This window comes from Coregonus lavaretus, assembly GCF_964263955.1.
Source record: "Coregonus lavaretus genome assembly, chromosome: 19".
NCBI classification, from domain to species: domain Eukaryota; kingdom Metazoa; phylum Chordata; class Actinopteri; order Salmoniformes; family Salmonidae; genus Coregonus; species Coregonus lavaretus.
Genome location: NC_140006.1, coordinates 16,574,054 through 16,587,230, shown reverse-complemented (window position 1 = coordinate 16,587,230; position 13,177 = coordinate 16,574,054). Strand labels below are relative to the sequence as shown.

The following is a 13,177-nucleotide window of genomic DNA, read 5'->3' as shown; positions in this document are numbered from 1 at the left end:
TCCTTCATCAGCGTAAAGGCATTTTTCATTCCTCTCACCTCCCATGTAACAATGACCGTATCAATGGGGTGTAACGTTATGTAATGACTATGGCATAAACTAGGCTGTTGTGATTTTAGGCTGAAAGTCTGTAAATTGGCATAATCATGGATAGTCATTGCTTCCTCTCATCAAACTGTTACATCGCACTACAATGGTCCAACACTCCACTAAAACCAACACCCTCGGCAGCTAACGAGCCTTAAAACCCAGTGATAGGTACTTACTTTGATCACTACCCACTGATGGTGCTGCTCTCTGCCTGCCTGCCTGCTGCAGCCCCCTATAGACGGGTTAGCTGACAACGTTCGAAAACGATGCGCCTTCTTCAAAGGGGCAGAAGGCTGTGTTATGGTTCTGGATGGGCAGATAGCTAGCAACAATGACAAGAAACTAGTATGTGGGGAATCGTAAGTAGCTCGTTTGATCTTGTTCTTGATACCATGTCTTGTTTTGACTGTCACGTCTATGCTAATATGGCAAGAATTTGCTTGCTAGCAAACCAACAACTGTAACGATGTATTTGAGAGACTAGTGCTCATTGTGCAATTTTATGTTTTCAATGAATATTGGAGATTAAATATAATTGACAAGTTGTCAACAATCTAAGCCAACCCCGTGTGTTTTGCCCTATGGTTGCGCACACAATCGTTTTGTTCTAAACAGAACCATTATTTATTTTGTTCTGTAAAATAAAGTTCTGAACCAGTTCGAACCCAAAAAAGTACCGGCTTATATTGTTCCTTTCTGTTCCTTTTGAAACCTCAAGTCTTATTTGTATTAATTTTGTACATTTAGCTCAACATTAAATGACTTAACCAATCAGTGCGGATAGAGCAGCTTGCTATGGAGTGAGCAAGCTATAGTTGTTTACATGCATTGGACAGACAAGTGTAGGGCGACTGAAATTGTGCGTGTGGGGAGAGAGCGAGAGAGGAGAGGAGACTTGGCTTGAAGCGCTGGACATCTTGTTATGTGACAAGCATTATCTGAATTAGGCCCACAGAATTATAGCAACGGAGAAGTGGCTTCTATGGAGGAACTTTGAATGTCTTTGAACATCCGAGATTTGGCTTAACGTTGGACCAGAGCTAGCTAACAAGCTAACAAAGAGTTAATCCATTCTAATAAAAAAATCTGTCTCCCTAATTTCTGAATCACGCTTAACGTCAGTAGGCTACAGTAGCCTATACTTCGAGGGGGGAGGGCCTACACACGCACACACTGGCAATGATTTCCAGCTGGCAGGCTGACACTGGAATACGTTTCTGAGTGACATTGAGGGCTTTGCATTTACTTTGTTGCGTTTTTTTGTGGGACTGAAAAACAAATGCCCAGAACCTAAAAGAACAAGTTGTTTTTCTACTCCAGTTGTCCAGTGTTGGTGATCGCTTCTTCTTGTTTTTAGCTGATAGGAGTGGAACCCGCTGTGGTCGTCAGCTGCAATAGCCCATCCGTGACAAGGACCGACGAGTTGTGCGTTCCGAGATGCTGTTCTCCACACCACTGTTGTATTGCGCCGTTATTTGACTCTTTGTGGGTCGCTTATTAGCTTGCACGATTCTTGCCATTCTCCTTCGACCTCTCATCAACAAGATGTTTTTGCCCACAAGAGTGCCGCTGACTGGATGTTTTTTGTCTGTTGCACGATTCTTGCTAAACCGTAGACACTGTGAAAAGCTCAGGAGGCCGACCGTTTCTGAGATACTGGAACCGGCGTGTCTGGCACCGACGATCATACAACGCTCAAAGTTGCTTAGGTCACTCGTTTTGCCCTTCCTAATGTTGAATTGAACTGTAACTAAATGCCTTGATGCCCGTCTGCCTGCTATATATAGCATGCCATGGCCACGGGACTCACTGTCTGTTGGCGCGAACCATTTTCGTGAACGGGGTGTATAATAAACTGGCCAGTCAGTGTATATTGCAATGTAGTGTTGGTCTGTTTCAATATTGACAATAGCATACTATGTAGAAAAAATCAGTGTGTCAGGCATGCATTCTATCTAGTATGCTGGAGACTGTGGATATTGGAACGTAGCCTTAGTCTTATCAAATAACCAGTGAGACAGCTACCAAATGCCTTTCATTACTCAACTCGTACGGCGTTTCAGTGGAACTATTTTCTGGTGTGTGTCCCTTGACGGACATCAATAAGGTCCCAGATAATTGGCTGTATAGATGAGAAATAAGTCCTGCTCTCGCTCAGCCGTTCAACTGCCCTTCCCTTTGAATGAATAATCAGAACAGTGCTTTAGTCTCATCTGTGATTATGCTTTCCTGTCATGTTTTTGGAAAGGAAGGACCGAGTCTTTCTTCCTGAAAGAGGAACGGATGGTTTTGTAGAAATTAGATGCACAGACACACGGCATCTCTTTCTGTTGTGTTCCATTTCTGGGGGGGATTTTGCCTGTGTTTTCTATACCTTTGTTATATTGCAGATAATTTACCCTCCCTGTGTTAGACACCAGAATGCTCAAAGGTGTTTCAGAATTACCTTCAATAATCTTTAGTACATATTTCTGAGAAAGCTCCATCACAGCACTGGTTTGTCTTCAAAGACAAACTAACAATGAATCTCTAACAATATGATGTGTTTATGCTCTTTGAGATTGTAATGAAACGCTATAGCAATGTAATGAATGTATTGTTTTCCTCAGACCCTGGGCAAGGTGGGCCGCGTGCAGCAGATCTACTCCGACAGCGACCTGAAGGTGGAGGTGTGCGGAACGTCATGGACCTACAACCCCGCTGCCGTCACCAAAGTGGCCCCCGCTGGCTCCGCTGTTTCCAACGCCTCCGGAGGTAGGCAGGACACACACAGTCAGAACAGACACAATTACACATAGTGGGTGTTCGTGCACACATATATACACAGACCATAAACAAATATTTTTCTTCTAGCCCGTTTATAAGTGGGCATGCACATTCACTGACCACTCGTACACACCACACACATTCTTCACTCCTTGGATCTAGAGGATGAACTTGTAACGTTTTTCTCCATCTGTGTGTGTGTGTAGAGCGTCTTTCTCAGCTGCTGAAGAAGCTGTTTGAGACCCAGGAGTCTGGTGACATCAATGAGGAGCTGGTCAAAGCAGCAGCCAATGGCGACCTGGCCAAGGTGGAGGACATCCTCAAGAGACCTGACGTGGACGTAAGTGATCCCTGCATTCACAGCTTCAGGGTTTAGTTTAGTCCCAGGGAACCGTTTTTTCCCTAAGATATATTTATTGCAAATTGAGATTGCAAAAAAATGCTATTAAGAAAGACATTTCTCCAGGGCACAGTTAAACATTCAGAAAGATGTGCCCTTCTATACAGCACCATTTACTGCAATCAGTAACACCCATTTACTGCACACCTCACATGTTAAAAACATTATGCTTCAGCCCAATGCAAGCATCCAGGGCATTGGAGTGCACTGCAGTGCTTGCTTCGTTCACTGTCTCGACATGGTGAATATACACCATGTATGGTCTAGGGTCAATTTTCCACGTGACTAGGAAAACTCTGGGACCAAGCTATAAGTGGGGCACAGAGTTTTTCCTGGTCAGGTGGCCACAGTCAGGAAAAACTCCTGTCCCTTGTGGTGATGTATCCTTACATCACCTGCCCCAAAGGAGAGCTGTCTGCACTCTCCTATTTCCTATTGCCTCAGAGAGCTGCTTAGTAGAGCGTCTTAGCCCCCCCCCCCCCTTCATTGGAAGCGTTCTGCAGCATTGTCTCAGCGGCTGTGTGTGTGTGTCAGTGCGGTGAGGGCTGGCCAGGTGCCCCGGTGCCTTTCAGTGGAATTATTGCTTAAAGCTCGGTGAGCTGTGCCAAGTCATCTGCCCGCCAGGACAAGACACGTTCTGTGACTCCCAAAGGAGCCTGCATTCATATTTATGCCCCAAGTATTGCAGTACTGCACTTGGCAATGAAATACACACACATTTGTATTTTGTTTGCCAGTGACAAGGCAGTGCACTGGTCCTCTGTAGCTCAGCTGGTAGAGCACGGCGCTTGTAACGCCAAGGTAGTGGGTTCGATCCCCGGGACCACCCATACACAAAACTGTATGCACGCATGACTGTAAGTCACTTTGGATAAAAGCGTCTGCTAAATGGCATATTATATTATAAACAAAAAATACAAAAACACACTAACAGTGGTATATTGTGTGTTTGTAGGTGAATGGTCAGTGTGCTGGACACACAGCCATGCAGGCGGCCAGTCAGAACGGACACGTGGACGTCCTCAAGCTGCTGCTGAAACACAACGTGGACCTGGAGGCTGAGGTTTGTACATCTAACAGTCCCTCCTCAATACTATAGTCCCCTCTCAATACTGATATATATTTTTATGTACCCAGTCTACCTATACAGGTCTCACGTCATACTCTAAAAAGCTGTCCGTGTCAGTCATAGTTGGATGTTCACTATGATGTAAACAGTGGAGACATTTGGTCAGTGTGTCGGTCTGTATATAATATCCCTCCCAGGACAAGGATGGAGACCGGGCGGTGCACCACGCGTCCTTCGGAGACGAGGGGTCTGTGATCGAAGTGCTGCAGAGGGGTGGGGCCGACCTGAACGCCAGGAACAAGCGCAGACAGACCCCCCTGCACATCGCTGTCAACAAGGGCCATCTGCAGGTGGTCAAGACCCTGCTGGACTTTGGCTGCCATCCCAGCCTCCAGGTAACCACTCGGAACACACACACACGAGTGAGTACATGTATACATGAGTAGACAGACTCTGGTGTTTTTAGAGTCTTCAGCTGTAAACCGTGTACTCAGAAGGGAATTTCATGCTGGTGCGGTGGTGGCAGGTACATTTGCATTGATTTTGATTCACTCATAAATTGTACATCTTGTTTTCTTTTGGTCTGTGATAAATTGTGGTTGACCCTTAAATGATAAATGCTCTGTAGGGCATTGGATATTTCTACACAATTTGTCCCAGATTTTTAGCATGGAGTCTGGTTGGCTGTCGCGTCTGTGAATGCACAAACATTTAGGAGATTTTGCAGATACCTACTTTGGAGCACTGTCATGTATCCAATCTCTAACCAAATATTTGGGTGGCTCTCGCTGCACTCAAGGGTTTAGGTGAAATCTAAACTTCTTCATATGAACAGTATATACCTATTGTTAGTGACAATGGGGGTGGCGCAGGTGGTCATAGTGACGTTGGTATAATCTCGCCCCCTACAGGACTCGGAGGGTGACACGCCCCTACATGATGCCATCAGTAAGAAGAGAGACGACATGCTGTCTGTGCTGCTGGAGGCGGGAGCAGATGTCACCATCACCAACAACAACGGTTTCAACGCCCTGCACCACGCTGCCCTCCGAGGGAACCCCAGGTACGACCCTGATACTTACCTGGCCCTAACTGCCAAGCTAGGGCTGGTGATGAAAAAGATGGAAAGACTTGGGTCACTCAATGTGGAAATCTGCCTTTGGCGTCACTGGAAACCGAGTGAATGGAATGGGAGGCCCTGGCCTCCATACAGTTGGGTTTGTGGCTTGCCAAGTTGTGTTTCAAACTTGTTTTACTCTCATTGATTGCAAATTAACAAATTGAATGGTACTGCTAGTAAATGGATTATGACCACACTGAACTCCATATTACTTTTGAGGTTTATGTGTTTGTTTCTGACTACTAGACTAGGCAAGCCTACAGCCTCTATCAGTAGTCTGCCTCCTCGTCCTTGGCCACGTTTATTTCTAGCTCCACCTGGTTGCTGCTGCTCCACTCTGTAGCGATGGGCTATTCTCGTCTCTCATACATGAGACACACATTAAGGCAGGTAGCTAAGAGAGACTACAATATACCGATCAGTTTGAGAATCCTGGGGTTTTGGACATAGACATCATGTTCTCTCTGGACTGGAGTAGAGTGTCCGCCACACACACACACACACACACACTAGCAGCTGCCCTTGTGGCTGGGCTGTAGGTCTGGCTCGTGGTGTGTGGTCTGGTCAGGGCCGGCTAGGGGACATTATCATTCCCCTTAGCTGACACACATTCCATTGGCACAGGGACAGAGGGAATTGGGGACAGAGGACTCTGGCGCACCTGCTATTTCAGCCCACCATGCTATGTGATGTTTCTAAACCCAGAAATATATTAGTAAGAGTATTGTGGTAAATTGCGCAATTTCATAATTTTCATGACCCGAGTCTTTTAACCAACATTTTATCAGATGAGAAAATGTTCAGCTGCCCCTTTAAGAGCGGGAGGTTACCGTGGTAATGGGGCCACTGAGTCGTGTGTGTGTGTGTGTGTGTGTGTGTGTGTGTGTGTGTGTGTGAGACACACCGACTAGTAGTAGACGGCGACTCTTCGCTTTCAATTGAAGCAGCAGACTCAAACTAACATTGAAAAGCAACTGAGCTTGTGAACAAAACAATGTAATAGCCAAGAAACACGAGGACCAAGTCTCACTTTATAGACTTTTGAGTAAATTAGACAAACTTTTATGCCTGTGAGCAGAGCCACCAAAAATGAATATATCAGCATTGAGAAGGGTGCAATTGCAGCCCGGTACACAGCAGGAGGGAGGCGGTGTCAAACTAGCTAGTACACAGCAGGCGGGGGCGACACCTTGTGCTAACTAGCAAGCCAGTTGGGGTGGTTCAGGAAGGAACCAATGGGATACTCGTGGGTGGGGGTCAGATGCAGGAATGCCCACATGCAGGAATGCCCCGAATTGCGGGCTGCAGTTGCACGCTATTGTCAGCACTTAACTCAGTGCGCATAGCTTCTCAGCCAGGCATTGTTGCTGCGTGAGGTGGGCTACAGGATTCTTATTTCTTTGTGCGATTAGCAGTTATGAAACAAAACGGCAGAAACTAGCACGTGCTCATACTTTGACTTTAATTTGCAAATGTGAATGTAATGCTCACACTGTAAATTGACCACCAGCCTACGTGGCTGGTGAAAGGACATTCCTACCCGCCAATATCTAAATCTACCCGCATTTGGCGGTGTTCATTTTATGACCTGATTCCCTCCGTCACCAGTGTGTAACAGTGCGAGTTGGACTGTACAGTGAAGGTGAATAGTGCTGGAGTCAGTATTTGTTGCCGGGCCTGTGTTGTTGTGACGTGCTGCCTTGCTTTCCACCCAACCTCTGTCCCCCTCGCCTTCAGAGAAACCAAGATGTATGTCGCTCTCTTCAATCTAGCCATTTACTTTTATTTCACGCTCAAGCTCCTCCACAATATTACAGAGAGAGAGAAAGATGGCCTTCTGGACTCTACCAAGTCTTAAACCCCTTGAAAAAGACGTCTCCCTTGGTTGAAGTGAAAGTATTTATTTTAGGAGTGTTTAAGTGCAGTGGCATTTGATTCCTGATAGAGTGCTTGGGACTGGGAGTAGGTTCTGACTGCAGTAGTAGTGTTGTATTCCTGAAAAGCACCCTAGGTGGTTGTCAGAAAGACAGAGTTTAGTGGCAGTCAGTGGTGATGCCAAACCCTTGAAAATAGGTTGTGAAATAAAATCCTTTCCCTCTAAATATCTGTTGGGTGGTGTGTGTTCAGTTGAAATGATTATTGTTCAGTGGTACATGACTCAAGCTTCTGTTCAGGCTATTTATGTTCAGTTATGGAATAATACTTCCTGCCACAGGATGTTTGTGTATTGATTGTACATATAATACAAGTTGCACGTCTTGTGCATCATCTGGGATCAGAGAAAGAAATCTGACAATCCATGTCCACTAAATAGGCTACCCCTCAACCATATGTTCAGACAGTAATGGCGGCAGCCAGTGTGTGTGAGTGTGGTAGTGTCTTCCAGGTGTGGGTAAATGTTGTTGAGGATGAAAGGGGACACAGGAGGAGTTGAGGTGACAGATGATTCTGGCATCTGGCAGTATGTGTGGAGTGGAGACCCAAACACGGAGACAAATTAACTCTACCAGCAGGGGCGCCTGCTAATGTGAGAGCTAAACTATATATCACCTCTATCATTACTCACACATACCTCGTCACGTTTTGTATGTGCTTGTGTGAGAGATGGAAAGGGAGAGAGGGATGAATAGAAAGGAAGAGAGATTGAAAGCAGATGGAAATGGTCGTGTCTCCATATAAAGCAACAGGTTTTGTGAGTCCGTTATTGCGTCTTTTACATTTAGTGTGTAATTTAGGCTACTTGGTCAATAAATTACACCCTTAAATTGTGTATGGAGGGTTAAGCTTGCATGTGCGTGTGTACGTACTGTGTGAGTGTGTTGTGTATGTCTACGTGTGTGTGTTTACCGCTGCTTCTGCCCTTGACGGGGGGGACTGGTTCCTCTCAGCAGCTCTGGCTCTGTCTGGCTGCAAGGCTGGAAGGCGCTATCTTCTACAGCACTGTAAACAATACGATTAATAGCCCGTGAGTCATAAACAGTACAGGGCTCCAAACAGAGCAGGCCCTGCGGTGGCAGACTGCACTGCCACCTTTTTACACGCCTCTCACCGCTTTTAATACAGCTCTCAACATCCCCTTTAATGCTACAGTCTGGGATCTGGGAATCTGTTAAATTGTCAAGTAGCAGGGACCCTGTATTATAATACTTTTTTCAAACAGCAAAATGTAGCTTTAACTCACCAACAAACGGATAGGACACTCTGTATAGTACTAATTAACTCACCTGCTGGGTTACCAGGCGCACGCACCGTTGTGAAAAACAACCGTCATGATTGATGGTTCTCTGCCAGAACTAATAGAAACTAGAGAGAAGTTGTAACGGGTCATAATTACAGAAACAAATATTTTACAGAGGCCTGTAGAGAAGACTGCTGTGAAATGGTTGTGTTGGATGTTTGTTTGGTTTCTGGGATCGCTGCTGCTGCAGGGCAGACATTTCAGGAATTGCAATGAGGGTTTTACCATCCTGCCCTGACTGAAGTAGGTACTTTGAGATTAGCTTAATCTGACTGGGAGACAGTTGGGATTGAGACTGTTATGCTATGTACCTTATTACCAGGCTAGGTTCACCTCCAGGGTTGTTGTTTTTTTATCGAAAGGGGGCTTAGGTGGTGAGCGTGGCAGGGGGCGTGGCAATGAGCGTTGTCAGCCTGTCGGCGCGCCTAACTTTTGAGTACATTTTAGAGGCCCCCATCTTGATTGTCACTTTTTAAGACAATTTCCTGCTATCCCAAAAATGTATACATGGAGCTGAGACCTTTTTTTGCAATTCTACATTAGAGCTGAGAGAAATTTTCAGTTTAAAAACTAGTTTCCTATTATATGCATTTTGCCATGGCTAAGGCTGTGTTATTTTGCTCAAACATAATAACCAAATGAATACTGCTAAATTCAATGTTTTTGGAATGTTTTAATTCTCCCTGGCAGTCTAGCTTTTATTTTGGTCATAGTTAGTTCTTAAAGATTATATCCCCCAAAAATATTAGGGCTGTCCCTGACAAAAAAAAAGAAGTATTGGTCGACCGAAGGTCGTCTGTTCTTTCGACCAATCGATTGTTCAAGTATTTAAAACGTATATTTTTCCATATATACAGTGCCTTAAGGAAAGTATTCAGACCCCTTGACTTTTTCCATATTTTGTTAGGTTACAGCCTTATTCTAAAATTGATTAAATTGTATTTTTCCTCATCAATCTACACACAATACCCCATAATAACAAAGCAAAAACTGTTTTTAGAAATGTTTGCTGATTTATTAAAAATAAAAAACGGAATTATCACATTTATATAAGTATTCAGACCCTTTACTCAGTACTTTGTTGAAGCACCTTTGGCAGCGATTACAGCCTCGAGTCTTCTTGGATATGACGCCACAAACCTGGCACACCTGTATTTGGGGAGTTTCTTCCATTCTTCTCTGCAGACCCTCTCAAGCTCTGTCAGGTTGGATGGGTAGCGTTGTTGCACAGCTATTTTCAGGTCTCTCCAGAGATGTTCGATCGGGTCCAAGTCCGGGCTCTGGCTGGGCATCTCAAAGACATTCAGAGACTTGTCCCGAAGCCACTCCTGCGTTGTCTTGGCTGTGTGCTTAGGGTCGTGGTCCTGTTGGAAGGTGAAACTTCTCTCCAGTCTGAGGTCCTGAGCACTCTGGAGCAGATTTTCATCAAGGCTCTCTCTGTACTATGCGCCGTTCATCTTTGCCTCGATCTTCACTAGTCTCCCAGTCCCTGCCGCTGAAAAACATCCTCACAGCATGATGCTGCCACCACTTTGCTTCACCGTAGGGATGGTGCCAGGTTTCCTCCAGACGTGACGTTTGGCATTCAGGCCAGTTCAATCTTGGTTTCATCAGACCAGAGAATCTTGTTCCTCATGGTCTGAGAGCGGGCTGTCATGTGCCTTTTACTGATGAGTGGCTTCCGTCTGGTCACTCTACCATAAAGGCCTGATTGGTGGAGTGCTGCAGAGATGGGATAAACTTCCAGAAGGACAACCATCTCCACAGAGGAACTCTAAAACTCTGTCAGTGTGACCGTCAGGTTCTTAGTCACCTCCCTGACCAAGACCCTTCTCCCCCGATTACTCAGTTTGGCCGGGCGGCCAGCTCTAGGAAGAGTCTTGGTGGTACCAAACTTCTTCCATTTAAGAATGATGGAGGCCACTGTGTTCTTGGGGACCTTCAATGCTGCAGAATTGTTTTGGTACCCTTCCCCAGATCCGTGCCTCAACACAATCCTGTCTCGGAGCTCTACAGCCAATTCCTTCGACCACATGGCTTTTTTTTTTTTTCCTCTGACATGCACTGTCAACTGTGGGACCTTATATACAGTGGGGGAAAAAAGTATTTCGTCAGCCACCAATTGTGCAAATACTTATTTTCCACCATAATTTGCAAATAAATTCATTAAAAATCCTACAATGTGATTTTCTGGAATTTCTTTTCTCAATTTGTCTGTCATAGTTGACGTGTACCTATGATGAAAATTACAGGCCTCTCTCATCTTTTTAAGTGGGAGAACTTGCACAATTGGTGGCTGACTAAATACTTTTTTCCCCACTGTCTTCCTTTCTAAATCATGTCCAATCAATTGAATTTACCACAGGTGGACTCCAATCATGTTGTAGAAACATCTTAAGGATGATCAATGGAAACAGGATGCACCTGAGATCAATTTCGAGTCTCATAGCAAAGGGTCTGAATACTTAACTACCGTTCAAAAGTTTGGGGTCACTTAGAAATGTCCTTGTTTTCGAAAGAAAAGCTATTTTCTGTCCATTAAAATAACATCAAATTGATCAGAAATACAGTTTAGACATTGTTATTGTTGTAAATGGCTATTGTAGCTGGAAACGGCTGATTTTTAATGGAATGTCTACATAGGCATACAGAGGCCCATTATCAGCAACCATCAAGTCCTGTGTTCCAATGGCACGTTGTGTTTTCTAATCCAAGGTTATCATTTTAAAGTATGAAATATTCTGGGCCCTCAGTTTCCCTGCAGTGAGCTCGGGACAGACACAGCTGTAGGCTATTTGCTCACCGGCGCTGAGTCCCGCACCTCAAATTTTCTACTGCTTGAGCTCCCGTTCCTCTTATAGAATATTAACTCAAAAATATTGTAGAGGTCCTGCAACTAAATATAAACAGTACCAGCATCCAAAATGTGTACCGGAACCTATTTCAGTCCAAGTCAAGCACTGATCAGAAGTTATCAGGCTGGCCTATTTTATGACGTTTCCCCTCGATCAGAGCATGACATTTTTCACTTTCACGCTGAGTGGTTATCTAAAGGTTTTTCAGGTAGCCTATAGGCCTACTTCTATGTGTGTGCGTCCTTACTCAAAATTGACAGGAGCGCTCCAAACAAAAGACAATGACTAAATTGACAAAATTGAATGAAATAAACCAAAACTTGTTTCTTACAAGTGTAGCATAGGTTGTGCACTCTGCAAACAATGTGTCCACTCAGACAATGAGAACGGGAAGACTGGAATAATAATATTGATTGCATAAAAATAATTACCGTAACCAAAGCAACAGACATTGTAGAATAGAAGTTATAGGAATGAACGAGAAATGTACTACTGGTGAGATATGTAATGGGGAATTGATATACACTAACAATCAAGCGCAAACAATTCACACAATGAGGTTATGAAACAATGAATGCGCACAAATTGGCTGGAGAGAGCGCATTCTGGAGAGAGAAGTGCATTGTGCATCTGGGTGCATGGTCAACACCCTCCATATGGAGCCTCTGACCACATTTTCGGATCAAGCATAAATTGGCTTTTAGTCTAGGCCTCCGCAATGACTTAGTTCACGGAGATGGGCGCAAATATATATATATATATATATATATATATATATATATATATATATATAGTACCAGTCAAAAGTTTAGACACACCTACTCATTCCAGGGTTTTTCTTTATTTTTTATATTTTCTAAATTGTAGAATAATAGTGAAGACATCAAAATTATGAAATAACACGTATGGAATCATGTAGTAACCAAAAAACTGTTAAACAAATCAAAATATATTTTATATTTGAGATTCTTCAAATAGCCACCCTTTGCCTTGATGACAGCTTTGCTATTTGAAGAATCTCAAATATAAAATATATTTTGATTTGTTTAACAGTTTTTTGGTTACTACATGATTCCATACGTGTTATTTCATAATTTTGATGTCGTCACTATTATTCTACAACAAAGAAAAACCCTGGAATGAGTAGGTGTGTCTAAACTTTTCACTGGTAGTGTATATATTTGTTACTGCTCGACTAAAACAATCTCGGTCGATCAGCAGCCTATCGACCCAACAATAGACCAGTCGACTAATTGGGGTCAGCCCTAAAAAATATATAGGTCCATTATATTTTCGACATACTTTATCTCCAGTTTTAGTCATTTTAAGTTTACACTGAATGTGTTTTTCCATCCTGAAAATATATAAAACTTTACAATGTTTGGATTTAGGCAACACCGAATAAACACTTAGGCGGACTGCGCAAGGATTACAATGGCAGAAAAATCCCTGACCTCAAGGTGTAACAAGGCTACTCATAGTTCAAGGACAAAGTATAACGTTTTGCTTTAAATGATGGTCTCGGACCATGACGTACAGTGGGGGAAAAAAGTATTTAGTCAGCCACCAATTGTGGAAGTTCTCCCACTTAAAAAGATGAGAGAGGCCTGTAATTTTCATCATAGGTACACGTCAACTA

The 13,177-nt window shown here is 43.9% G+C and overlaps 1 protein-coding gene across 2 annotated transcripts in view; it reads left to right on the top strand.

Moving 5' to 3' along the window:
* The window catches only part of LOC311147230 (E3 ubiquitin-protein ligase mib1-like), a 91,486-nt gene that overhangs the window by 20,014 nt on the left and 58,295 nt on the right, over nucleotides 1-13,177 (top strand). For both annotated transcript variants that reach the window (XM_084183889.1, XM_084183890.1), the window contains exons 8-12: nucleotides 2,700-2,844; nucleotides 3,063-3,196; nucleotides 4,212-4,319; nucleotides 4,523-4,720; nucleotides 5,237-5,388. In XM_084183889.1, the coding sequence (XP_084040015.1) occupies nucleotides 2,700-2,844; nucleotides 3,063-3,196; nucleotides 4,212-4,319; nucleotides 4,523-4,720; nucleotides 5,237-5,388 (737 nt within the window). The remainder of the gene's footprint in view (nucleotides 1-2,699; nucleotides 2,845-3,062; nucleotides 3,197-4,211; nucleotides 4,320-4,522; nucleotides 4,721-5,236; nucleotides 5,389-13,177) is intronic.